This window comes from Oncorhynchus mykiss, chromosome 14 (genome assembly GCF_013265735.2).
Source record: "Oncorhynchus mykiss isolate Arlee chromosome 14, USDA_OmykA_1.1, whole genome shotgun sequence".
Lineage (NCBI taxonomy): Eukaryota > Metazoa > Chordata > Actinopteri > Salmoniformes > Salmonidae > Oncorhynchus > Oncorhynchus mykiss.
This window is the reverse complement of record NC_048578.1, coordinates 32,316,475-32,344,428: the sequence shown is the minus strand read 5'-3', so window position 1 is coordinate 32,344,428 and position 27,954 is coordinate 32,316,475. Positions and strand designations below refer to the sequence as shown.

Below are 27,954 nucleotides of genomic sequence, written 5' to 3'. Positions count from 1 at the left end.
TCCTGACATTTTATCCTAGTAGAAATTCCGTCTTAAGTCAGTTAGGATCACCACTTTATTTTAAGAATGTGAAATGTCAGAATAATAGTAGAGATAATTATTTATTTCAGCTTTTATTTCTTTCATCACATTCCCAGTGGGTCAGAAGTCTACATACACTCAATTAGTATTTGGTAGCATTGCCTTTAAATTGTTTAACTTGGGTCAAACATTTCATGTAGCCTTCCACAAGCTTACCAGAAAAAACGAGGTGAATTTTGGCCCATTCCTCCTGACAGAGCTGGTGTAACTGAGTCAGGTTTGTAGGCCTCCTTGCTCGCACATGCTCTTTCAGTTCTGCCCACACATTTTCTATGGGATTGAGGTCAGGGCTTTGTGATGGTGTTAGGAGAATTATGTTCTCAATGTTCATAAACTGAACTTCAATTAAACTACTTGGTCTGCGACCAAGAATTTGTAAGATTCTTGATGAAACGAAAGACAGAGGCCAGTCTACAATAGTCAAACGTTTATTTACGAGAGCTCTACCAATCATATTATGTACATTGGTTTATATACCTCCCATTTCGTCATAAATGTCCCTCCTCCTCTCAGACAATGACAATATAGTTTACAAGTCTTCTCCTACACATACAATGCTTATCACATCCTGCAACATGTTACACAATCTACTGCAAGCCCAACGGTTTCTCCCCTCTCCAGGTGGGGAGACCTCCTTCCCTGTTATCAGTTTCACAGTGGTCACAAGCTGTCTGCCACAGTTCCTTGTCTGTTCCTCTTTCTTACGGACAAACATTCTTCATCATTATACAGAGGCAGGGTAGAATTCTGTTAGATATAGTCCTATCATTACATTAAATGTATACATCATTTAGTCATTATATATAAAATTCATAACAGATGGCCACTCCAATACCTTGACTTTGTTGTCCTTAAGCCATTTTACCACAACTTTGGAAGTGTGCTTTGGGTCATTGTCCATTTGGAAGACCCACTTGCAACCAAGCTTTAACTTCCTGACTGATGTCTTGAGATGTTGCTTCAATGTATCCACATCATCTCCTTCCTCATGATGCCATCTATTTTGTGACGTGCACCAGTTCCTCCTGCAGCAAAGCACACCCACAACATGATGCTGCCACCCCCGTGCTTTACGGTTGGGATGGTGTTCTTCGGCTTGCTTTTCTCCAAAAAGTATGATCTTGTCCCCATGTGCAGTTGCAAACCGTAGTCTGGCTTTTTTTATGGCGGTTTTGGACCAGTGGCTTCCTCCTTGAGCAGCCTTTCAGGTAATGTCGATATAGGACTTGTTTACTGTGGATATAGATAATTTTGTACCCGTTTCCTCCAGCATCTCCACAAGGTCCTTTGCTGTTGTTCTGGGATTGATTTGCACTTTTCGTACCAAAGTACGTTCATCTCTAGGAGACAGAACGCATCTCCTTCCTGAGCGGTATGATGGCTGCGTGGTCCCATGTTGTTTATATTTGCAAACTATTGTTTGTACAAATGAACGTGTACCTTCAGGCGTTTGGAAATTGCTCCCAAGGATGAACCAGACTCGTGGAGGTCTACAATTCTTTTTCTGAGGTCTTGGCTGATTTCTTTTGATTTTCCCAAGATGTCAAGCAAATAGGTACTGAGTTTGAAGGTAGGTCTTGATATACATCCACAGGTACACCTCCAATTGACTCAAATGATGTCAATAAGCCTATCAGAAGCTTCTAAAGCCATGACATTTTCTGGAATTTTACAAACTTCTGACCCACTGGAATTGTGATACAGTGAATTATAAGTGAAATAATCTGTCTGCAAAAATGACTTGTGTCATGCACAAAGTAGATGTCCTAACCGACTTGCCAAAACAACAGTTTGTTAACAAGAAATGTGTGGAGTGGTTGAAAAATGTGTTTTAATGACTCCAACCTAAGAGTATGTAAACGTACAACTTCAACTATACATGAAACTTTAAAGTCAGACAGATACCACTCTTTCGAGAGTTTATTATACAAATGTTATTGAAAGAAATTAAGTAAATAAAAATAGAAGATACTTTTCTAGGAAGCTCCATCCTGCAGAGCTAAAAACCAACAGCTTCTAGACGGCAACATCGAAGACCAAAACCTGCCTCCTCTGCACCCACTGAAAGAACGATTCCCAATAGTCTTAAGAAGGGCAATCTGCAATTAGAAAAGCCCCCCCCCCCCCCCATACTTGTTTAGGTCAACAGGTGAGGGATGAGGTTGGAGTTATGTACCCATTCTCAAATTCCTAGACAGAGCTAGGGATGCAGATCATGGAGGAGGCATTTATAAGTTAAAATCTTCAAGAATCAGTGGGCTATTTACCATTATGTCCAGAAATTAGAAGTACCAATCCTAGATTGCCCCTTTAAAAAGACTTATGAATCACCCAGATGAACATCAGTGGCACTGTCAACTATAACTCATTCACTTAACACATTATGAGTCTCATCTTTCAACCGAACCAAAAAGAAAAACAAAATAATAAAATACCTGAAGTCAGTCAGCATCCAACTGTCTCTCGCCCTCTTTTTGTAACAGAAGTATTGTAACAGCATTATTATGAACAACTGTTGGCTTTAGGTGAGTTCACCCACTCACAATAAATAATCAACACTGACCTCTTTTGTCCCTGATAGACATGTCCCATATGGCACCCTATTCCCCATGCAGTGCACTGCTTTTGACCAGGGCCCATAGGGCACAAGTCAAAAGAAGTTCACTATGTAGGAAAAAGGTTCCATTTGGGATGCAAACACTGTTTACGGGTGAGAGAGGGACTCAAAATGAACATGTCATCATTATTAATAAACATTAATCCTAATTACTATGTGGTTAGTTAGCAATAGCAGCAGAGCGATGCTAATATAAATGGGGGAGTTTCTCCCAGTTGGGGTCAATTCAATTTAAACCTCAATTCAGAAAGTAAACCTAATTCCAAATCCAATTCCACATTTTCCTGATTCCAATTATCTTCAATGTCAGTATTAGAGGTCGACCGATTAATCGGAATGGCCGATAAATCGGGGGGCGGATTCTGTATTTTGGGACGCCGATTTTCCGATTTTTTTTTTTTACACCTTTATTTAACTAGGCAAGACCGTTAAGAACACATTCTTATTTTCAATGACGGCCTAGGAGGCAGAACGACAGATTTTTAACCTTGTCAGCTCGGGCGATCCAATCTTGCAACCTTACAGTTAACTAGTCCAATGCTCTAACACCTGATTACATTGCACTCCACGAAGAGCCCGCCTGTTAGCGAATGCAGTAAGCTAAGGTAAATTGCTAGCTAGAATTAAACTTATCTTATAAAAAAAACAATGACTGTCGTTGCTCCAATGTGTATTTAACCATAAACACCAATGCCTTTCTTAAAATCAATACACAGAAGTATATATTTTTAAACCTGCATATTTAGCTAAAAGAAATCCAGGTTAGCAGGCAATATTAACCAGGTGAAATTGTGTCATTTCTCTTGCGTTCATTGCACGCAGAGTCAGTGTATATGCAACAGTTTGGGCCGCATGGTTCTTTGCGAACTAAATTGACAGAATTTTACGTAATTATGACAACATTGAAGGTTGTGCAATGTAACAGGAATATTTAGACTCATGGATGCCACCCGTTAGATAAAATACGGAACGGGGGAACGTTTTGTTTTTGAGGTGATAGTTTCCAGATTAGTCAAAGGTATATGGTTTAGAGAGAAATAGTCGACGCGTTATAATTCCTATAATAACTTGCGGCTGAACTTGAAAGGGGTTCCTTCGTTATTTTACCGTTCATGTCTTCCATAGAGAATGTCTTCATCTACTTCAAATAAGGTCTGTGTTTCGTACAGACTTAAACCGCCTCGGCGTTGACACCTGTGTAAATCTCACTAGGATAACGTTTGTCAACATATTTTCAGAAATCCACTCTACAAAAAAAATGATCTTCGCTTATATTTAGCCAATATTGATCAGAGTTACTTTGTCCTATGGATATCTACACAGTTATAAAATTGGCAACGTGGTGTAAGCCTACACGAAACAGACCTTATTTTAAGTGAATCTAAAAATATCCTATGGATTAAATGAAGGAACTGCTTCTTTTCAGATTTTGCTAGGTGTTATGGGAATTATGACTCGCACTTTGGTTGTCAATTCTTACCATGTCCATTATTAAAATAGGATTTCCTCCATATAGAAATTAGTTTTTGTTTTCAACATTCATCACAGGTAACTTAAACTCTATTTTTATTCAAACAGCTGAGAGTATTTGTCTCCTAAGCAGACTCTTCAGTATCATTGTCACTTCAGAGCTGTGTGTGTGTGTATTTATGTATCAAGTTAAAATAAGTGTTCATTGTTCATTCAGTATTGTTGCAATTGTCATTATTACAAAAAAAATGTGTGTGTATGATATATAGATACATAAAACATTTTTTTCCTAATAAAATCGGCCGATTATCTGCTTTTTTGTCCTCCAATAATCGGTATCGGCGTTGAAAAATCATAATCGGTCGACCTCTCGTCTGTATACTTCTTGAATTGACTGGAATTGAAATGGAATCGAGCCCAACACTGGTGTTTGTATAGGACATTCCCGCTCCTCCTCTTTCTGGTGTAACAGAATAGTAGGGCTGGATTCTATTCAGTGATGAGAAACATTACAGAATACTGGGCATAGAAATGAAGAGCCTACTCTGCTTTCCTTAGTCTACCTGAAAGACAATCATATCTGTTCCCCAAAGTCCCTATTCTGCATGAGATATGGCTGTGTCTGTTCTGAATGTTCTGTTGTGTGATGTTACAAGGGAACGTGGCTGAAGAGGTAGGAGACAGATTCTCCGTTGTGGGTCCTGCGGATGGCCTCTGCCAAGATCATAGAGATGTCAATCACCTAGAGGAGAAACAGATGGTTAATAACACATAAACTACGTTCAGGAAACATCCGGAAACATGTCAGGCTATTTACCGTTGATAAACAGAAAGTGTGCTCCCTCATTTATAGAGTGAACTATTTTAATTATCTTAGCACAAACCTTTTAGGTGATATGATTATTCAAACTATTTGCCGTTGTCTTAGTTGTTAAACATCACAGTAGCAACAATAGAACTTCAGCTTAAATCACCGTAACATTATTGGACAATATGACAGTCTACTTATGTTAAGGTGAATGACCCTGATATAACCTCTGACCCCTGACCTGTATCTTAGGACAGTAATATACCACCTGACCTGGATCTAAGGACAGTGCTGTGACCTCTGACCTGTATCTTAGGACAGGTCTTCATCTTCTCCTCCTGAGGGATAGTGTTGGTGACGACCACGGCCTCGAAGCAGGCGTTGTTGATGCGGGAGATGGCCGGGCCAGAGAAGATACCGTGGGTCAGGATGGCATACACCTTGGTAGCACCAGCTGAGATCAGCCTGAGGGTGGAGGGACAGTATCTCCTTAAGAAAACTGTACGACTATAGCACCTTCAACATTTACCTGTTTGAATACACTGATTTTTGCTACAAGGACTCTCATTTGGATGAAGGAGAAGTGAAATGTGAAATAGTGGTTGGTATTTCCACAGCTCTGTAATAAGAATGTCTTGACATCAAATCAGAGATCCATTTGAATGTACAGGATCATAATCAATGTTTGTTTTTGTGTGGTTAAGATTCAGCCCAGACACCCATTGCCTGGGCATAGATACGTGTTAAGGTTAGTCAAGGTCAGAAGGTGAGACTTTACTTACTTGTCGGCCGCGTGACAGATAGTACCACAGGTGTCTGCCATGTCATCCACCAAGATGGCCACCCGGTCCGTGACGTCCCCGACCAGCACCATGCGATCCACCTCATTGGCCTTCTTTCTCTCTTTGTGGATCAGAGCAAAGTCCACATTGAGCCTGTCCGCTATGGACGTCACTCTGTCACACAGAACACAGTGTTAAGAGGAAGACCAAGTCACAGAGGCACAACAGTTGGTCCACTGTTATCGTATGAAGATGTGTTAGTGTGAAGCAGCAGTTACACACGAACGTGTGAATCTAAAGTTAATTTCACCACAGATAAAGCAGAGTTAAAGAAAGACGTGGCTGCAAGGTAAAAACCCGTAAGAGAGAGGTGATGTTCTTGAAGCAGTAGTCTAGCATGCACACAGTGGTTCCCATATTTACCAAGCATCCTCTCTCTCCCCCCCCCACACCCTCTCTCCATCTTTCTCTGATTGGCCAAAATAAGAAATTTGATTAAAAGCCCTCAGACCGAAAGCTTTCTGACTACTCTGTCCTGCCTCACCTCTTGGCTCCCCCTGCGTCTGGAGAGACGATAGTGCAGGTCTTCCACTCTGCGATGTTCTCCTTGATCCACTTCAGTACAGCAGGCTCAGCATACAGGTTATCCACCGGGATGTCGAAGAAACCCTGGAGATACCAGACACACACAGACAGGAGTCAGAGGCTGCCATCTAGCGGTTTCACATCCCAGGAACCATCTCACCATTGTGCCCTTGAGCCAGTCACTTAACCCCTATAGAACTCCATGTGTTTGCTGATTGTGTCGTCTGTTGGATTGGAGGGAGCAAAAGAAGAATTTACATCACTATAGTCTGGCTGTTTGGTTTCTCTACTACCAGACACCAGTGTCCTCCCTCCTCATGTCCTCTACTGCCATACCCCAGTGTCCTCCCTCCTCAAGTCCTCTACTGCCAGACCCCAGTGTCCTCCCTCCTCAAGTCCTCTACTGCCAGACCCCAGTGTCCTCCCTCCTCAAGTCCTCTACTGCCAGACCCCAGTGTCCTCCCTCATGTCCTCTACTGCCAGACCCCAGTGTCCTCCCTCCTCATGTCCTCTACTGCCAGACCCCAGTGTCCTCCCTCCTCATGTCCTCTACTGCCAGACCCCAGTGTCCTCCCTCCTCATGTCCTCTACTGCCAGACCCCAGTGTCCTCCCTCCTCATGTCCTCTACTGCCAGACCCCAGTGTCCTCCCTCCTCATGTCCTCTACTGCCAGACCCCAGTGTCCTCCCTCCTCATGTCCTCTACTGCCAGACCCCAGTGTCCTCCCTCCTCATGTCCTCTACTGCCAGACCCCAGTGTCCTCCCTCCTCATGTCCTCTACTGCCAGACCCCAGTGTCCTCCCTCCTCATGTCCTCTGCTGCCAGACCCCAGTGTCCTCCCTCCTCATGTCCTCTACTGCCAGACCCCAGTGTCCTCCCTCCTCATGTCCTCTACTGCTAGACCCCAGTGTCCTCCTGACCTCTACTGCCAGACCCCAGTGTCCTCCCTCCTCTACTGCCAGACCCCAGTGTCCTCCCTCCTATACTGCCAGACCCCAGTGTCCTCCCTCCTCTACTGCCAGACCCCAGTGTCCTCCCTCCTCCTGTCCTCTACTGCCAGACCCCAGTGTCCTCCCTCCTCCTGACTAGATGTCGACTGATTAATTAGGGGCGATTTCAAGTTTTCATAACAATCGGAAATCTGTATTTTTGGACGCCGATTTAGCCAATTGTTTTTCTTTTAATACACCTTTATTTAACTAGGCAAGTCAGTTAAGAACACATTCTTATTTTCCATGACGGCCTAGGAACAGTGGGTTAACTGCCCAATTCAGGGGCAGAACGACAGATTTTTACATTGTCAGCTCAGGGATTCAATCTTGCAACCTTACAGTTAACTAGTCCAACGCTCTAACCACCTGCCTGACGAGGAGCCGTCCTGTTACACAAATGCAGTAGAAGCCAAGGTAAGTTGCTAGCTAGCATTAAACTTTTCTCATAAAAAAACAATCAATAAATCCTAATCACTAGCTAACTACACATGGTTGATGATGTTACTAGTTTATCTAGCGTGTCCTGTGTTGCATATAATCGATGCAGTGGCATTCGCGAAAAAGAACTGTCGTTGCTCCAACGTGTACCTAACCATAAACACCAATGCCTTTCTTAAAATAAATACACAGAAGTATATATTTTTAAACCTGCATATTTAGCTAAAAGAAACCCAGGTTAGCAGGCAATATTAACCAGGTGAAATTGTGTCATTTCTCTTGCGTTCATTGCACGCAGAGTCAGTGTATATGTAACAGTTTGGGCCGCCTGGCTCGTTGCGAACTAATTTGCCAGAATTTTACGTAATTATGACATAACATTGAAGGTTGTGCAATGTAACAGGAATATTTAGACTTATGGATGCCACCCGTTAGATAAAATACAGAACGGTTCCATATTTCACTGAAAGAATAAACGTTTTGTTTTCGAGATGATAGTTTCTGGATTCGACCATATTAATGACCAAAGGCTCGTATTTCTGTGTGTTATTATGTTATAATTAAGTCTATGATTTGGTAGAGCAGTCTGACTGAGCGATGGTAGGCACCAGCAGGCTCGTAAGCATTCATTCAAACAGCACTTTTGTGCGTTTTGCCAGCAGCTCATCGCTGTGCTTCAAGCATTGCACTGTTTATGACTTCAAGCCTATCAACTCCCGAGATGAGGCTGGTGTAACCGAAGTGAAATGCCTGGCTAGTTAGCGGGGTGCGCGCTAATAGCGTTTCAGACGTCACTCGCTCTGAGACTTGGAGTAGTTGTTCCCCTTGCTCTGCATGGGTAACGCTGCTTCGATGTTGGCTGTTGTCGTTGTGTTGCTGGTTCGAGCCCAGGGAGGAGCGAGGAGAGGGATGGAAGCTATACTGTTACACTGGCAAAACTAAAGTGCCTATAAGAACATCCAATAGTCAAAGGTATATGAAATACAAATCGTATAGAGAGAAATAGTCCTATAATAACCTCAACCTAAAACTTCTAAACTTGGAATATTGAAGACTCATTTTAAAAGGAACCACCAGCTTTCATATGTTCTCATGTTCTGAGCAAAGAACTGAAACATTTGCTTTCTTACATGGCACATATTGCACTTTTACTTTCTTCTCCAACACTTTGTTTTTGCATTATTTAAACCAAATTGAACATGTTTCATTATTTATTTGAGGCTAAATTGATTTTATTGATGTATTATATTAAGTTAAAATAAGTGTTCATTCAGTATTGTTGTAATTGTCATTATTACAAATACATTTATGTTTTTATTTTAAAATCGGTTGATTAATCGGTATCGGCAATCTTTTTTGGTCCTCCAATAATCGGTATCGGCATTGAAAAATCATAATCAGTCGACCTCTACTGCCAGACCCCAGTGTCCTCCCTCCTCTACTGCCAGACCCCAGTGTCCTCCCTCCTCTACTGCCAGACCTCAGTGTCCTCCCTCCTCTACTGCCAGACCTCAGTGTCCTCCCTCCTCTACTGCCAGACCTCAGTGTCCTCCCTCCTCTACTGCCAAACCCCAGTGTCCTCCCGACCTCTACTGCCAGACCCCAGTGTCCTCCCTACTCCTAACCTGGATCTGTGAGGCGTGGAGGTCCATAGTGATGATGTGATCAGCCCCAGACACAGACAGCATGTTAGCCACCAGCTTGGCTGAGATGGGCGCTCGACTCTGCAAGGAAACACACACACACACCTCATTTGTTCTACTCACATCACATGATATGAGTGGCGTCTTCCATCTTAAAAATGGGTCCGTATTACATTTCCTTCCCAAAGCCACAAGGGGCAGCTGATAGGCTATTCTAAACTACAGTTACGTGTACAACTCAAAGTCGATATCAAACTACTCAGCTCCTTCAAGAAGCCCAAGAAAAGTGATACTGTACAAAAAGTTAATAACAGTATACTTTTGGCAGATACATAGTACATGCAATACATTATATTGGGAGGACAAGGACATGCACTGATATAAACCATGGAAGGAATGGAGGCAGGCAGGTGACGGTAACAATACAAACAGAAGACACAATGACTGTTCACTGCTCACTGCTCACTGTTCACTGCTCACTGCTTAACTTAAATCAGTGGAGAAATCAAAACAAAACCCAGGCATGCTCCCAGTCCCATCCATCTGCTGTGACTGCCTGCTGGAGTCCGTCCACACAGTCAGTGACAGCAACATGAGTGGTAAGATCACACTGGACATTGATGGGGTGTAATGCCAGGGTTGGGGTCAATTCAATTTCAATTCAGGAAGTACATTGAAATTCCAATGCTTTTGAATTAAAAACATTTGGAATTGGAATTTGGTTTAATTTCTGAATTGACTAATTGAACCCAACTCTGGTGATGCGGTATAACGGTCGGCGGTGTGACAGTAGAGTAACTAGATGTCTGTCCCTCACCCCCACCTTGTCCTTCTTGTCCTGCCGTGCGTAGGGGAAGCAGGGGATGACGGCTGTGACCCGGGAGGCCGAGGCGATCTTACACGCATTGATCATAATCAGCAGCTCCATCAGATTATCATTGATCTCCCCACAGCCGCTCTGTACAATGTAGACATCCTCTCCACGGACACTCTCCCCGATCTCAACACTGTTATGGCCCAGGGGAGGATGGGGTAAACAACACTCTCTGCTAACACAGCACTAATGGTGAGGGATATTCATCATGACACATTGAAAACACAGCCTACAGGTGTTTAGGGCTAGGGGACTTTTAAGTGCAGTGACAAGATAATATTTCACAGTAGGCTAAATGCAGTGATAATTACTGTATGAGCAAAGAACAGCACAGAATGAGAAGTATACAGCTTGATGCATCAGTGTTACACAAGAAGTTACAATAAACAATTGTTTCACTTTTGCTCGCCTGTAGGGGTTGTCAGCTCTCCCAATATTCAGAAATGAGTTGAAATGTATGGGGAAGAGAAGTTCGCCCAATACGCAACAAACTGAGCGCCAAAATAAACTCCAGTTATGCGTGACTTAAACTACAAGTTCCAAGCACCTTTGCGAGGCAGCATCAAAAGCAGCACGCTAAACATAACGTTTATTTAACATATTTCTCGAACATAAGATTTAAACAGATCAGCTTTCTATACATTAAAAAGTTTACACTGACCATGTTTCTTGATTGCTGAATTTCTTGGTGACAACCTTCCCGAGTTCCATCCCAAGACGGTCAGCAATTTTGTGAGACAGTTCCCGATGCGAGCTACCGCTGAATATCTTAATGTTCGGCATTTTTGTATGTTCCAGGGCTTCGTTCTACGGAAGCTAGCTACAATGCTAGTAGCTGCAAATAAGTGATATACGATCTATTAGTTCTAGTGAACTGTTGGAAATCGATCGCTAGTCGATAGATATCATCAAGCTTGATGTGTTGCCTACCTGTCCACCATCGTTCCCTTCTTCACGCATGCGCCTTTTCCTGGTCTTCTTCTTCTTTGGGGTTAAACGGAGGTTGGCATCCAATATATTGCATTACCGCCACCAACTGGGCTATAATATAGATCCATTAAACTTCGTGATACAAAATGGGAAAAGGAACAACAAACAAACCTTCCAACTAACCCTTCACTGTTTAAAAATCCACTACCCCATTCCACTACTTTGACCCTATCTGCTCCTCCAGCCAGCCAGCCCAGCCCAGTCCAGCCCAGCCCAGCCCAGCCAGCCCAGCCCAGCCAGCCTAGCCCAGCCAGCCCAGCCCAGCCAGCCCAGCCCAGCCAGCCCAGCCCAGCCCAGCCAGCCCAGCCAGCCCAGCCCAGCCCAGCCAGCCCAGCCCAGTCCAGCCCAGCCAGCCCAGCCAGCCCAGCCCAGCCCAGCCAGCCCAGCCCAGCCCAGCCCAGCCAGCCCAGCGCAACCCAGCCAGCCCAGCCCAGCCAGCACCACCATGCCAATGGCTTGGGAGGACGGGACACCACCAATCAAAACACCCTGTAACTCTTCTGAAGTCAAATCTCGTACACCCAAACACTTCTCTGCAGCTGCCACCACAACATCTATGTTCCGTGATTTACATTCTATTTCTGCAGTATGTTTGACATTCATTGTAATGAATGCTAAGAAGCCAACCTTACTGAAACATATATCACTGGTTGGCCTCTTGTCCCTGGTGGCATCAACAATACACCGCCCACTTCACATGACGATGACATCCTTCATACCTATATACATATACTGAACAAAAATATTAATGCAACATGTAAAGTGTTGGTCCCATGTTTCATGATCTGAAATAAAAGATCCCAGATAAGCACAAAAAACTTATTTCTCTCAAATTTTGTTCACAAATTTGTTTACATCCCTGTTAGTGAGCATTTCTCCTTTGCCAAAATAATCCATCCATCTGACAGGTGTGGCATAGTAACAGGCGGATTAAACAGCATGATCATTACACTGTGCTGGGGACAAAAAACACAATGCCACAGATGTCTCAAGTTTTGAGGGAGCGTGCAATTGGCATGCGGATTGCAGGAATGTCCACCAGAGCTGTTTCCAGAAAATTAAAAGTTTATTTCTCTACCATTCTCTACCAATGTCATTTTATAGAATTACGTCCAACCGGCCTCACAACTGCAGACCACGTGTAACCACGCCAGCCCAGGACCTCCACATACAGCTTCTTCACCTGCGGGATCGTCTGAGACCAGCCACCTGGACAGCTGATGAAACAGAGGAGTATTTCTGTCTGTAATAAAGGCCTTTTGTGGGGGAAAACTCATTTTGATTGGCTGCGCATGGCTCCCAAGTGGGTGGGTCTATGCCCAGTCATGTGAAATCCGTAGATTAAGGACCAATGAATTTATTAGAAATTGACTGAATTCCTTATATGAACTGTAACTCAGTAATATATCATTGAAATTGTTGCATGTTGCATTTATCTTGTTGATCAGTATACTTAGTTGAATGCACAAGCCCTGTGACAAACCAGAATACTGGTGATCGGCAGTCCGAGTATTTTCTGTGATCCCGATCATTTGACTCAGTTCACCTAAAATAGCTATTCATTTGGCTCCCAAACAGCTCTTTGTACCATAAGGCTTAGATATTGAAAACCCATCAACAAATTGTCCATCTCTAATTTGAAGCCTAACACTTTGCCTACCTGCATGTCAGATAGTGATGTGTGAGTTCAAATATACTTTAACCTGACCAAATTATTAGACCTGAAAGCATTTATAATAAACACACTGAGAAAAGGAGCCTGGACCAGAATGAGTCTCTCCTCACTATATCCTTCCGGCACTGAGGATTACCATCTTCAGATAATGTTTTTGTGTCTGATAATCGATGTACGGTGCTCAAAAAGCAATAACAGTAACAGTATGCAAATCAGGGAGCCAAATTAACGTCTCTTTCACATATTTGATTCGGCGATTCCCGATGTTCACCGAAAAGAGACGTTAAAAAAAATATGTTATTTCATGAACAATCCATCAGTACAGTATACTAATGAAGAAAACTGGAAATGTCTCTATGCATAAGAACAACTGCTAAATAACCCGAATGAAGTAGATGTCAGGACGGCAGGGTAGCCTAGTGGTTAGAGCGTTGGCTTAGTAACTGGAAGGTTGCAAGATCAAATCCCTGAGCTGACAAGGTACAAATCTGTCATTCTGTTCCTAGGCCGTCATTGAAAATAAGAATTTGTTCTTAACTGACTTGCCTAAAGGTATAAATAAAAAATTGTGTTCCTTTCATCCTTATATGACAATCTATTGATTAAAGGTAATGAATGTGCTGTTAATAAGTTTTCAATTTAGGTTTACAATTACCCTGAATAGGTTGGTTTATTGCTTGTTATGCTAGCTACATATTGTAATGTGATATGCGAATGCGACTAGTGTAGCTATCCCTTGGTCATGACTGAGTCCCATTATACACATAAGAGTCTTTGGATGAAGGCGTCTTCTGAATGGGGGAGTTTTGCCCCGACACCTGGTCTGAACATTAACACGCGTAAGGACCTTTTCTTTCAAATCAGGGAGAAAAAATAATAATAATAAACTAAAGGTTAAATTGATACACTTTTATAGGTTTAGTTTTCCCAAACGGCCATATCTACATGTTACAGCAACAGAGGGACCACCTGCGCTAAGTAGCTATCTAGCATCCCACTGAACACCTGTGTGTTTGAAGGCCGCCAGAAACGTGTTGTCACTGAAAAATACTGTCAGCTGCAACTGTGATAAGGCCTGGTTAAAACAGTAGACAGCAGTGGTGGTAGGTGATGTTTAAGATGAGGTGACAGACAGTGACACATTCAATATCGCCTTGCACTCTCTTGCCTGCATCTAGCTGATCTAGGATGTAATCATTAGTAAAAAGTTGCAAACGAGAGCTTCTATTCGACAAATTGAAGTATGTTTATCCATTTTTTTGATTTGTTACATTTGCTTCCGTTTAAGAAAGGTTTTTCAACAGAATCAGCGGAATGAATACACCCCTGGTCACACACAAACACAGTAGACTTTCATAGCAGACACATACACACAGCATGATCATTTTTCTCATTGTAGAATTCCTTCTCGCATCCACGCACTCTCCTCCTCTCACCATTTCCCTTGACTTGTGGACTTCAGCGCACAACACATCAGCTGTCTCTGACCAGGTGAAAAAACCTTTCCAAGCCAAACCTTCATATCATAAACACTAACTGCCACACCCAGCCTACATCGTTAAAAGTACTAGCTAACGTCATAGCTAGTCAACATAGCTACTAGAACTAACACGTTAGTAAACCCTCTACAATCAAGCAATTGTGAACAGCAAGCAGTTTAGTAGTTACACCGGCAGGCCCCTGTGGCAATAAATGTATAAAACCTAAAGCTTACCTCAACTTGGAAGAGTTCCAGTGTTGCATATCCATAGCCAGCTAAGTAACAAAGCATCCCTCTGTTTGAGCCTGGCGTCTGAGTAGACTAGCTAGCTGCAATCGCTAGCAAATTGAAAGTGAACATTTTTTATATATATATATATATATATATATATATATATATATATATAGCTAGCCCTCTCTCACACTCCCATGCTTTAAATAAATAAATACATTTGTACAAAACTGTTCAACTATCATCTTTCTCTCTGTTTTTGAGTCGACTGCTCACCAAATGAATGCACTGCAGTGCTAGCTAGCTCTAGTTTATTATCTGATCCTTTGATTAGGTGGACAGCATGTCAGTTCAGTAACATATTAGGTCCTTTGACCTTGAGGAGTAACCGCATGCTCCTTAAGAGTACTTAGCTAGTTGTAGCTAGTGCAAAGCACCAGTAGGACTGTTTCAACAACCTTTACTTGGCAATACTTTCTTTGTTCTCAATTCGGAAGAAACGTGTCTCATAAATGTTTGTGTGCAGTTGCAGGTGGTACTCCAAAAATCTGAGAAGATGCAAGAAGCATTTTTCACTCGATATAAAAAGTGTATTTAATATTTTTCAGAACATTCTCCGTTTTTTTTTTTTTGCAGTACCACCTGCAACTGCACACAGACGTTTATAAGAGACAATATTTTCCCGAATCCAGAACGAAGAAAGTATCGGCAAGTAAAGTTTTGTCGAAAATATCCTGATTATGGCTGAACAGCAGCCTATGCGGAGGAGTTTAATGTTTACATGGTTCATATTATGCCATGTTCTCTGCAGTAATGTGTTGGCAACAAGAGTGAAGTTTGTGTTGACATAAAATAGCCTTCAAGGTTTTGAAGTGATGTGCTTAAATGACTAATTAACATTCTCTCTGATTGCTGACCGACAATAGAGGCCGCAGTAATCTAGGCCAGAAGTTTGGAGTAGGACAACGTGGATTTGTAGAAGGATAGGCTACTTCTGCCCAATGCTCAGTAAGGAGAAGGATAGGCTACTTCTGCCCAATGCTCAGTAAGGAGAAGGATAGGCTACTTCTGCCCGATGCTCAGTAAGGAGAAGGATAGGCTACTTCTGCCCGATGCTCAGTAAGGAGAAGGATAGGCTACTTCTGCCCGATGCTCAGTAAGGAGAAGGATAGGCTACTTCTGCCCAACGCTCAGTAAGGAGAAGGATAGGCTACTTCTGCCCAACGCTCAGTAAGGAGAAGGATAGGCTACTTCTGCCCAATACTCAGTAAGGAGAAGGATAGGCTACTTCTGCCCGATGCTCAGTAAGGAGAAGGATAGGCTACTTCTACCCAATGCTCAGTAAGAGGAGAAGGATAGGCTACTTCTACCCAATGCTCAGTAAGGAGAAGGATAGGCTACTTCTACCCAATGCTCAGTAAGAGGAGAAGGATAGGCTACTTCTGCCCAATGCTCAGTAAGGAGAAGGATAGGCTACTTCTGCCCAATACTCAGTAAGGAGAAGGATAGGCTACTTCTGCCCAATGCTCAGTAAGGAGAAGGATAGGCTACTTCTGCCCAATGCTCAGTAAGGAGCAGGATAGGCTACTTCTGCCCAATGCTCAGTAAGGAGCAGGATAGGCTACTTCTGCCCAATGCTCAGTAAGAGGAGAAGGATAGGCTACTTCTGCCCAATGCTCAGTAAGGAGCAGGATAGGCTACTTCTGCCCAATGCTCAGTAAGAGGAGAAGGATAGGCTACTTCTGCCCAATGCTCAGTAAGGAGAAGGATAGGCTACTTCTACCCAATGCTCAGTAAGAGGAGAAGGATAGGCTACTTCTGCCCAATGCTCAGTAAGAGGAGAAGGATAGGCTACTTCTGCCCAACGCTCAGTAAGGAGAAGGATAGGCTACTTCTGCCCAATGCTCAGTAAGAGGAGAAGGATAGGCTACTTCTGCCCAACGCTCAGTAAGGAGAAGGATAGGCTACTTCTACCCAATGCTCAGTAAGAGGAGAAGGATAGGCTACTTCTGCCCAATGCTCAGTAAGGAGAAGGATAGGCTACTTCTGCCCAATGCTCAGTAAGGAGCAGGATAGGCTACTTCTGCCCGATGCTCAGTAAGGAGAAGGATAGGCTACTTCTGCCCAATGCTCAGTAAGAGGAGAAGGATAGGCTACTTCTGCCCAATGCTCAGTAAGGAGAAGGATAGGCTACTTCTGCCCATTGCTCAGTAAGGAGAAGGATAGGCTACTTCTGCCCGATGCTCAGTAAGGAGAAGGATAGGCTACTTCTGCCCGATGCTCAGTAAGGAGAAGGATAGGCTACTTCTGCCCGATGCTCAGTAAGGAGAAGGATAGGCTACTTCTGCCCAACGCTCAGTAAGGAGAAGGATAGGCTACTTCTGCCCAATACTCAGTAAGGAGAAGGATAGGCTACTTCTGCCCAATGCTCAGTAAGGAGAAGGATAGGCTACTTCTGCCCGATGCTCAGTAAGGAGAAGGATAGGCTACTTCTACCCAATGCTCAGTAAGAGGAGAAGGATAGGCTACTTCTACCCAATGCTCAGTAAGGAGAAGGATAGGCTACTTCTACCCAATGCTCAGTAAGAGGAGAAGGATAGGCTACTTCTGCCCAATACTCAGTAAGGAGAAGGATAGGCTACTTCTGCCCAATGCTCAGTAAGGAGAAGGATAGGCTACTTCTACCCAATGCTCAGTAAGGAGAAGGATAGGCTACTTCTGCCCAATGCTCAGTAAGGAGAAGGATAGGCTACTTCTGCCCAATGCTCAGTAAGGAGAAGGATAGGCTACTTCTGCCCAATGCTCAGTAAGGAGAAGGATAGGCTACTTCTGCCCAATGCTCAGTAAGGAGAAGGATAGGCTACTTCTGCCCAATGCTCAGTAAGGAGAAGGATAGGCTACTTCTACCCAATGCTCAGTAAGGAGAAGGATAGGCTACTTCTGCCCGATGCTCAGTAAGGAGAAGGATAGGCTACTTCTGCCCAATGCTCAGTAAGGAGAAGGATAGGCTACTTCTGCCCAATGCTCAGTAAGAGGAGAAGGATAGGCTACTTCTGCCCAACGCTCAGTAAGGAGAAGGATAGGCTACTTCTGCCCAATGCTCAGTAAGGAGAAGGATAGGCTACTTCTGCCCAATGCTCAGTAAGGAGAAGGATAGGCTACTTCTGCCCAATGCTCAGTAAGGAGAAGGATAGGCTACTTCTGCCCAATGCTCAGTAAGAGGAGAAGGATAGGCTACTTCTGCCCAATGCTCAGTAAGGAGAAGGATAGGCTACTTCTGCCCAATGCTCAGTAAGGAGAAGGATAGGCTACTTCTGCCCAATGCTCAGTAAGGAGAAGGATAGGCTACTTCTGCCCAATGCTCAGTAAGGAGAAGGATAGGCTACTTCTGCCCAATGCTCAGTAAGAGGAGAAGGATAGGCTACTTCTGCCCAATGCTCAGTAAGGAGAAGGATAGGCTACTTCTGCCCAATGCTCAGTAAGGAGAAGGATAGGCTACTTCTGCCCAATGCTCAGTAAGGAGAAGGATAGGCTACTTCTGCCCAATGCTCAGTAAGGAGCAGGATAGGCTACTTCTGCCCGATGCTCAGTAAGGAGAAGGATAGGCTACTTCTGCCCAACGCTCAGTAAGGAGAAGGATAGGCTACTTCTGCCCAATGCTCAATAAGGAGAAGGATAGGCTACTTCTACCCAATGCTCAGTAAGGAGAAGGATAGGCTACTTCTACCCAATGCTCAGTAAGAGGAGAAGGATAGGCTACTTCTGCCCAATACTCAGTAAGGAGAAGGATAGGCTACTTCTGCCCAATGCTCAGTAAGGAGAAGGATAGGCTACTTCTACCCAATGCTCAGTAAGGAGAAGGATAGGCTACTTCTGCCCAATGCTCAGTAAGGAGAAGGATAGGCTACTTCTGCCCAATGCTCAGTAAGGAGAAGGATAGGCTACTTCTACCCAATGCTCAGTAAGGAGAAGGATAGGCTACTTCTGCCCGATGCTCAGTAAGGAGAAGGATAGGCTACTTCTGCCCAATGCTCAGTAAGGAGAAGGATAGGCTACTTCTGCCCAATGCTCAGTAAGGAGAAGGATAGGCTACTTCTGCCCAATGCTCAGTAAGGAGAAGGATAGGCTACTTCTACCCAATGCTCAGTAAGGAGAAGGATAGGCTACTTCTGCCCGATGCTCAGTAAGGAGAAGGATAGGCTACTTCTGCCCAATGCTCAGTAAGGAGAAGGATAGGCTACTTCTGCCCAATGCTCAGTAAGAGGAGAAGGATAGGCTACTTCTGCCCAACGCTCAGTAAGGAGAAGGATAGGCTACTTCTGCCCAATGCTCAGTAAGGAGAAGGATAGGCTACTTCTGCCCAATGCTCAGTAAGGAGAAGGATAGGCTACTTCTGCCCAATGCTCAGTAAGGAGAAGGATAGGCTACTTCTGCCCAATGCTCAGTAAGAGGAGAAGGATAGGCTACTTCTGCCCAATGCTCAGTAAGGAGAAGGATAGGCTACTTCTGCCCAATGCTCAGTAAGGAGAAGGATAGGCTACTTCTGCCCAATGCTCAGTAAGGAGAAGGATAGGCTACTTCTGCCCAATGCTCAGTAAGGAGAAGGATAGGCTACTTCTGCCCAATGCTCAGTAAGAGGAGAAGGATAGGCTACTTCTGCCCAATGCTCAGTAAGGAGAAGGATAGGCTACTTCTGCCCAATGCTCAGTAAGGAGAAGGATAGGCTACTTCTGCCCAATGCTCAGTAAGGAGAAGGATAGGCTACTTCTGCCCAATGCTCAGTAAGGAGCAGGATAGGCTACTTCTGCCCGATGCTCAGTAAGGAGAAGGATAGGCTACTTCTGCCCAACGCTCAGTAAGGAGAAGGATAGGCTACTTCTGCCCAATGCTCAATAAGGAGAAGGATAGGCTACTTCTACCCAATGCTCAGTAAGGAGAAGGATAGGCTACTTCTGCCCAATGCTCAGTAAGGAGAAGGATAGGCTACTTCTGCCCAATGCTCAATAAGGAGAAGGATAGGCTACTTCTACCCAACGCTCAGTAAGGAGAAGGACATCTCAAGGAGGTCTATTTATATTCATTTTGAAGTGAATGTCAGATGAGGCCCAAATAACTTGAGTGTAACAAACAAACATTTGAATCTACACCAAATGTAAATGTGCATTTCTAAACCGAGGATTATAATTTTATTGCTCTTAAAACATGAGAAACGTTGTACAGACAGAAGAACACAGTGAAGACAAGATTATTGACAAATAAATAAAAGTAAATAAATAAGTGCCAACAAACACAATGGAATAGGCCATGGAACATTGGTCCATTATGTTATGGAACAGAGACATATTCACAGTTTGGCAACAATGCAACTCAACAATGACAACCACACAAAAATTTTCCATATTAACATTATGTCAAAAACAAAATGTTTGAAAACATTTCCAGGTGGTCATGATGAGAGAATGCCGTTTGATACTGTAAATATTTCGTTTTTATAAAAATAAACATGTCCCATGCTTTATACTCATTATATAGTCTTAAAATATACGTTTTTGCTATTAGTTTTCTATGGAACATAACTACATAACATTATACGATACAGACATGTTTTCTATTTTTTTTTTTACAAAACAGTGAAGAATTTGGAACCAATCTTCACATTGTCAGTTAGTGGGATAATCTAAAAGTGTTTTCCTGGCTCACAAATATTCCAACCGTTTTACAATATTTACATAATACAACTCCGCGTCAAGAATTCCCATTGCAAAACATTACTGCAGTAAGTAGCTTCCTCATATTTTTGTGGATGTATATTCTTTCTTTCTCACTTGAATAAAACTAGTAGTAACACTGAATCTGCGACCACCATTGGTATCTTGACCGTTCTACTTCTTGTATCTTCAAGAAGAAATGTAGAATTGGGGAAGCATGCGAGACACTAGTGCAGTGAAAGAAAACACATGGCATGAATAATACCCTAATGTCAGAGTCTGAATAGTTTCAGTTTCGGTTTCGGTTAGCAATAGGCTGCTTTGATCTCCGTGGTTTGACAACAGGATGAGACAGAAAGCCGTTTTCAGACAGAAAACACAGGTGTCAGTTTTATTAAAATACATAGAAAACTACTTTGTGTGTGTGATTTATATATATCTCCTGTATTGTGTGATTTATATATATATCTCCTGTATTGCACAATGGACAACAGCACATAGAGAGCAAAAAGTATAAACCCATTGAATTGTTTGTGACACAAAATCCTGTAAAATGATTTTAGAGAAGAATATAGCAACTTGAATCTCTTATAAGATGAAATAGTTTATAAAACTGAAGGTGTATGATGTGACGTTTGTTTTCTAGCTCAATGTTCAGTAGGCTGAATGTAAACAAAACATGAACTTAGATCATGTGTGAGCAGGAGCAAATGCTGAAGGTTGTGCAAAAGTCTAAGGCTAAGTTTGCTAAAGTGGATCTCCCATTTACCTCATCTCGTTTACAAGAGGCGAGGTGCAGATTTAATGTGGATTGTGATCGTTGTGTGTGAGAGCGTGTGAGAGTGTGTGTACTGTGTGTGTGTGTGTGTGTCTCAAACCAAGACAGCAATGTGAGGTTTACTACAATTTATACAGTAGAGCGGGGCTGCCTTCCTTCATGAAGAACATTGATCCTACTCAGCTGATTGGTTAGCCGCTAGTGAGTTAGCGTTTCTGCTACATCTGCCCCAACCTGTGGTGTTATTCTACAGGTGAGTAAATGGGCCCCATGTCTGTTTTATAGCAACCCAATTCAAATGTGTGGATTTTACAATCTCGCAGAGGTACCATTTTCAACATTGTGAATGTGATATTGTTGAGGTGCATGTCATGATACTCTCCGATGACCAACATAACTCCTTCTGTGACAACAGTTAGAAATGTAACAAACAAACACGTCAACTACTAACCCAGGCTTTGGACTACCTAATTCACAGAATTCGCTACTTTGACATTCTCTGTGGTATTTTTGCCCAGAGCACATTAAAATGTCTTAAGATTTATTATAGGTGTATTACTCTTTATATTTGTTATACTCAAATTCATTTTAGATATTATTTTCATTATATTTATTCTCCACAAAATGGTATACTTTGCTAAAAAGATACAACTCAAATATACATAGAAAATAATGAGAAGGACCTTTGAAATGTGAGAGTTGACATGGAGGAGTGGTTAGCCCTGTTTTTCACCCAGCGTTTCAGGGGTGTAGGTGCATACACCTTTTGTACAGTGGTGCCCAAGCGTTTGTCTTTTATGCTAGAACACTACAGGGCCACTCTGCAACTGCCACAGCCCCTGGTAACATATCATGGAGCAGTTGCATTGTGATGGATGGATCATTGCATGTCCTGTAAACAATAAATAACTAATGGACGTTGAGAGTGTGGTCCCAGCCACCCACACTCCCAACTGTCATAAATAATTATTCACTAACTTCCCCCAACTTTGTCTCTACTGGGCGGGCAGGGTTTTCATTGGGCGAGAGAGGGAGCCCATGTTAGTGGTGGTTGTAGTAACTAGGGGACTCACGCTCTTGTTAGGCAGACTACTGGAGTGGCCCATAGCATCCTCGGCTGCACGCAACAGCAAAGTGTAATTGATAGCAACCTCTTCAACCTTCCGCAGCAGCTGCAGCCTTTGGGCCTCTGAACGCACCCCTCTAACCAGCTTGATGAAGGTCTGAGTCAGTTCGCAGAGGACCAGGAAGCTGGCCGTAACAACGCTCAGCATGCGCGTGGGGCTCTTCTCGACGCTCGCCACCCGTCTGCACGCCGCCCTGAACTCCTTGAAGCGCACCGCCAGCTCCTGTTTGTACTCGGCGATCCGGGATGGCTGGAGGCGTGATTCGTTATCCACCTGGGGAACGTTAGCGCACTGTCGCAGGATGGCTAGCAGCTCATTAGCATCCAGCTGGGCATTGAGGAAACCGTCCGGCAGGCTGAACGTTTGCCCTTGCAGGGACTGGACCCTCGCCAGGCTACCCTCCAGAGTCCCGCAGGCCCGGAGGTCAATCTCCTGTGTCTGCGGTTCCTCTTCTTCTTCCTCTTCCTCTATTTCTTCCTCCTCCCCACTGCAGCCCTCCGCGTGGAGAACCTGGAGGGTTTTGCTGATGACGGGCAAGGTCTGAGAGTCCAGCTGCATCCCAGGCAGGACCTGGAGGGGGATGGAGTAGGAAAGCTCTTCTTTCTCACTGCTCTCGTCCGCCTCCTCACATTTCCTGTAGCAGAAACAGAAGGAGCAGCACTTCTCCCTGTCGTCACTGTCCTCGCTAGGCAGCCCCAGCAGCATCTCAGTCGGCGCCCCCTCTTTGCTCTCCCGCAGGAGCTCTTCTCCCTGGACGAAGAACACTCCTTTCTTCCCCTTCGCCGCTGCAGCAGCCGTGTGAGTTTGAGTTTGATTGTGAACAGGCTCCACGGGCGTTGGAAGCCTCAGTCCTGTGGCCCTCACTCGCTCCATCTCCTTCTCCAGGCTCTTGGCTTTGGGTTTGACCTCGGCGTACAGTGGCGTGCCTTCAGCGTTGTCCACCTCCCCGATGCTATACCGCCTCTGGAGCTTCTTGTACTGCGGAGCGCCCATGCAGTCTGGTGTGCGAGAGGTGCAGGTGGGCAAGCAGGAAGCCTGCTCCCCCCTGGGTTCCCGTGACTCCAGACTGGTCGAGCGGATTCGGGTGGTTTTGATCTCTAAGGTCTGAGGTCTCCTTTGATCTCCCTGGGAGTGAGGGGTTTTGGAGGTCGCTGGAGGGGTCTTGGAGAGGGATCTCTCTCTGCCTCTATGCTGCTGTGGCTCCGCAGTTGAGCCGACCGGTGTATCAGGCAGTCGGATCCCTCTGCACATCCTCTTGCAGTCGCAGCTGCGGCGTTGCTCTCGGGAGATGCCAGGGGCTTTTAGCACAGGACTTGTACGGAGCTGGCAAGCACAGGGGGTGCCTGAGGGGACTGGCGAGGACCCCTGGGGTAGGTACTCTCCCCCGGATGACTTGGGCTTCAGAAGTTCTTCCAGGAACTCTAACTCGTACTGCCGGACCTTCTGGAGCTGGGCTCTGCGCTCGTCAGTCTCCCGACGAATCCGAGCTGGGAACGTGGCTGATAGGAGGTTCTTGATACTGAGGAAGGGGGCGCTACGCTGGGCCTTCCCTTTACCACCACCCTGCTTCTTGCTGTCGGCAGATGGAAAAGTGGAGACCTTGTCCACAGAGCAGGTAGGGTGTGTGGAGTCTCCCAGGAGAGATAATGTCTTCGAGGGGCATTTCTGTGGCTCAGCTTGAGCTTTACCCTGGGACCTCTCTGCCTTGGCCTCTGCTGCTTCCTTCCTCTCAGCTTTCACAGGTATGTGTGGGGACTGGGAGTACTTTGTTGGAACCTGGGGGCTGGGCTTGACCAAGACAGGGTCTGCTCCTGCTCCTCCTGCTGCTCTCGCTGCAATCTCTTTGCTGCTAGCCAGTTGGAGGCCTTTGGCCCGAAGACGCTCATCGTCTGTTGGGGAAGAGGAATGGAACACCACCACCTTCTGGGATTGTGGATCCTTCGGTCTTAGCTGTGGCCCGGGTTCTCTCACTGGGCACGTGCAGAATAGGCCATCAACTGGCAGGAGGTCATTAGAGCTTGAAGGCTTGATGGTCTCACTAGAGGCAGTCTCGGCATCTTGGCACATGTTTGTGGGGCAAATCTTTGCGGAGGCAGTTCTGTCTACAGCCAAGAGAATAGGTAAGGCTTTGTTGGTAGGGTCCGGACTCAGAGGCGCAGACTTCTTCCCCTTGATCCCTGCAGAGAGATTGGGGCTTAGTTTTCCCACAGCAGAACAGGGTGACCTTTGATCCTTGCCGACCTTGGGTGCCTGGCCTGGATCGGACACTTTCAGCTCCTCAGGTGACTTTGCAGGGCGGTCTTGCGTGCACGCTTTTGTAGACTCTGGTTTTGCCTTCTTGCCTTCACTTGGTTCACTCTGCGATGGGTCTTGGGTAACGTTACTCCCCTGCTTCACTGAGCTGAGACCTGGACTGGCAGTCTCCTTAGCAGGGCTGAGCTTTAGGGGAACAGTCTTACTGAGGGTCACTGGCTTCGAGGGGCAGCTGCCGCGGATCTGACCCATGGAGAACGCACCACCCTCTATAGTCTGGGTGGTGCAGCCTGGTATGGCCAAGGGGAAGTCCCTGCGACTGAAGATACGCTCCTTGTTGATATGGTGGGCCAGCAGGTAGGCCTGGTTCTGGTGCTGCTTCATGGCCGACACCATCTCTGAGACATCTGTCAGCTCTGAGGAGTTGGTCTCGTGCCCTGAGTCCAACGAGGACTCAGGCGTAATGGCCGCCAACACGATCAACCCTACGGAAAGAAGGAAACACAAGACACTATCAGGGTCCCGAGGAAGACATGAAATATCACAGACAGGTGGAAAGCAGTCATTGATTGTGCAAAGATGGCACATCAAATATACTGTTTCTAAGTACTAACTCATCAAGGGATTTTTCTTTTAAAGCTCTGCTAATCGTCTGTGAGTAAAACATTGTTTTGCATCAAACTGAATTTTAATCAAGACTGAGGGAACACTTGTGTTTCTCTCACTATCAAAATATACAGCACAAGAGACTTTGTTCAGTGTCAAGCAGTGTTCTGTAAAACAACACGTCAAAACTTAGTCTTTTTGTCCCTGTTTTGGGATGCTAAAGCTTTGAACTTGAATTATGCTATCAAGCCAGGCTCAATTCATCGGGGCGTGGACTCTACCAGGTGTTTGAAAGTGTTCCACAGGGATGTTGACTCCACTGTTTCCCACAGTTGTTCCCACAGGAAACTGTTGAGTGTGAAAAACCCAGCAACATTGCAATTTTTGACAGACTCATATATGCGCGCTTAGCACCTATTACCATACCCTGTTCAAAGGCACTTAAATATTTTGTATTCCCCATTCACCCTCTGAATAATACACATACAGAGTCCATGCCTCAATTGTCTCAAGGCATAAAAATCCTTCTTTAACCTGTCTCCTCCCCTTCATCTACACTGAAGTGTACAAACCATTAGGAACACCTGCTCTTTCCATGACATAGACTGACCAGGTGAAAACTATGATCCCTTATTGATGTCACTTGTTAAATCCACTCAAATCATTGTAGATGAAGGGGAGGAGACAATTGAGATATTTTTTCAATATATTTTTAATTTAACCTTTATTTAACTAGGCAAGTCAGTTAATAACAAATGCTTATTTACAATGACGGCCTACACACATGGATAGACATGGATAGTGTATGTGCATCATTCAGAGGATGAACAAAAGATTCAAGTGCCTTTGAACAGGGTATGGTAGTAGGTGCCAGGTGCACCGGTTTGAGTGTGTCAAGAACTGCAAAGCTGCTGGATTTTTCATGCTCAACAGTTTCCCGTGTGTATCAAGAATGGTTCACCACCCAAAGGACATCTAGCCAATTTGACACAACGTTGGGAAGCATTGGAGTCAACATGGGCCAGCATCACTGTGGAACGCTTTCTACACCTTGTAGAGTTCATTCCTCGACGAACTGAGGCTGTTCTGAGGGGAAAAGGGGGTGCAACTCAATATTAGGATTGTGTTCCTAATATTCTGTACACCAAGTGTATAAAAACATTTCAAAGTGCCCTTAGTAGTCACTGAGCCCTAAAATTAACAATTAGCACTAGAAATAGCCCTTGTAGCATGACTCGGCATGTTGACCTGTGGTCTGAGCTGGCTGTTGGGGGTGATGGGGGAAATCCTCTGATGCAGCTAGGGCCTCCAGTGCCTGCAGAGTGGACACCAGAGCATCATCCAGCTCCTGGGCATGGTCCCGTACTGTCCTGGTGGCCACGTTGTCTATCAACGTCACCGGGACATCCTCTGGAGCTGGTACCACTTCCTTGGCAGAAGCCTTAGCAGAGCTCTTGCCTGCAGTTGCCCCAGTTGTAGTGCTTGGACTGGGGACGGAGTTTGGGTTTGGTTGAGACTTCCGTCCTCTCTTGGAGTCGTCTTCGTCCGAGCTGTTGTCCCTGAAGCCAGGCGGAGGGTCAGCAATGGCCGACGGAGGAGGCTGCAGCTTTCTTCCTACTTCCTCCACCTCTTCTTCCTCTTCCTCTTCGTTCCCCGGCGGAGGCAGGGCCATGAGGTCTACTGCACCACCATCACGAGAGGCACAGGCGCTGGAGCAGTGCTTCGACGAGTTGCCGCTGCTTCCACCGTTTAAGGCCACAACCACTCCCTCTGCTCTCAACCTGGCCTTACAGGAGTCACAGAAGAACCGTGTAGCTCGCTGGGACTGCCCCATGGTTTGGGCTCTGCTCCTGAAGACCACTGAGCTCTCCTGGACGGGGCTCTCTGGCCTCTCGCCGATCGTCTCCGTGCTCCGTGGGATTGGGTCAGACTTGGCACTGGGCCGCTCTGGTACCTCTTGGGAAATTAAGTTCTCGTTGATGTCGAGCTCGGGTTCTGCTTGCATTTGGAGCTCCTGCAGCTGTTGTGGCTCCCGGAGATGGACGTGGCATAGACCCAGGTGTTGGGACTCTGCGGGCAGTGGGGCGGTCGCTGACTTCTGAGACTGGGAACCTGGGTCCCTCGTATGGGATCTTTCCCTCTCATCCCCTCGTCGGTCTCCACTGGGCACCGCTGTGACGCCAGAGCGTGGGTGGGCGTGGTGGGAACCTCTGTAATCTGAGGACAGAATTGTCAGAGCAATTGAGAGGCTGAGAGGTGAGGAATCGCATGGGAGGATGGAGTGGGTCCTTATGGGAAAATAGAGGAGAAGGCTGGTGGATGTTTTTCAGTGATGAATGCTGGAGACTGGAGTTGGAGGTTTGAGGTAAGTCTGGTGGGATGTTATGGGACGTAGCGGCCTTCCTCTCATGCAGGCACACCACCACAGCAGATGGAAACAGAGCTGTTTGAATATTACATGTATACTTGATTACAGAGATAAAAGCAAGGCAAAACCCCTGAAATGTTACCCTGTGCATGGAGGGAGAGAATAGTCCAATGAAGATGAGACCTCAGGATGGAGATGGGAGGAGCTGTTGATATGGTTTAGGTCCGGATGCACAGATGCATTATGGAGAAGCAGGTGTCAGTCCAGTTGGATTGAGCAGAGTTGGTTGCAGTATAATGGTTTACATGCAATGCCTCACACTTGCAGACACACACAAAAACCTGTAAATGGAATCCTTGAGATGCAAACTGATATGCAGTCAATGGGGGCATTGGATGCTAAGTTTGAATGCTGAGTTTGTATGTTGAGTTTTATTGTTACAAAATGT

At 45.1% G+C, this 27,954-nt stretch overlaps 2 protein-coding genes across 6 annotated transcripts in view; both read right to left on the bottom strand.

The window, feature by feature from the left end:
• Positions 1-1,894: 1,894 nt before the first annotated feature.
• On the bottom strand, positions 1,895-11,350 carry LOC110489146 (ribose-phosphate pyrophosphokinase 1). Of its 4 annotated transcripts, XM_021561748.2 has the most exons (8): positions 11,221-11,350; positions 10,952-11,125; positions 10,234-10,423; positions 9,399-9,497; positions 6,303-6,427; positions 5,759-5,932; positions 5,282-5,441; positions 1,895-4,910 (listed from the first exon to the last, which is right to left on the bottom strand). In XM_021561748.2, the coding sequence occupies exons 2-8, from the start codon at positions 11,071-11,073 to the stop codon at positions 4,818-4,820; spliced, it is 963 nt and encodes a 320-aa protein (XP_021417423.1). In that variant the 5' UTR covers positions 11,074-11,125; positions 11,221-11,350; the 3' UTR covers positions 1,895-4,817. The 4 variants fall into 4 exon arrangements, with proteins under 4 accessions (XP_021417423.1, XP_021417422.1, XP_021417425.1 ...); XM_021561747.2 differs by having other exon boundaries at positions 10,952-11,266; XM_021561750.2 differs by having other exon boundaries at positions 10,240-10,423; positions 10,952-11,266.
• An 8,469-nt stretch (positions 11,351-19,819) lies between these two features.
• frmpd3 (FERM and PDZ domain containing 3) overlaps positions 19,820-27,954 on the bottom strand; it is a 159,713-nt gene continuing 151,578 nt past the window's right edge. For both annotated transcript variants that reach the window (XM_036943326.1, XM_036943327.1), the window contains 2 exons: positions 26,387-27,355; positions 19,820-25,017 (listed from right to left, as the gene is read on the bottom strand). In XM_036943326.1, the coding sequence (XP_036799221.1) occupies positions 22,148-25,017; positions 26,387-27,355 (3,839 nt within the window). In that variant the 3' untranslated portion in view covers positions 19,820-22,147. The remainder of the gene's footprint in view (positions 25,018-26,386; positions 27,356-27,954) is intronic.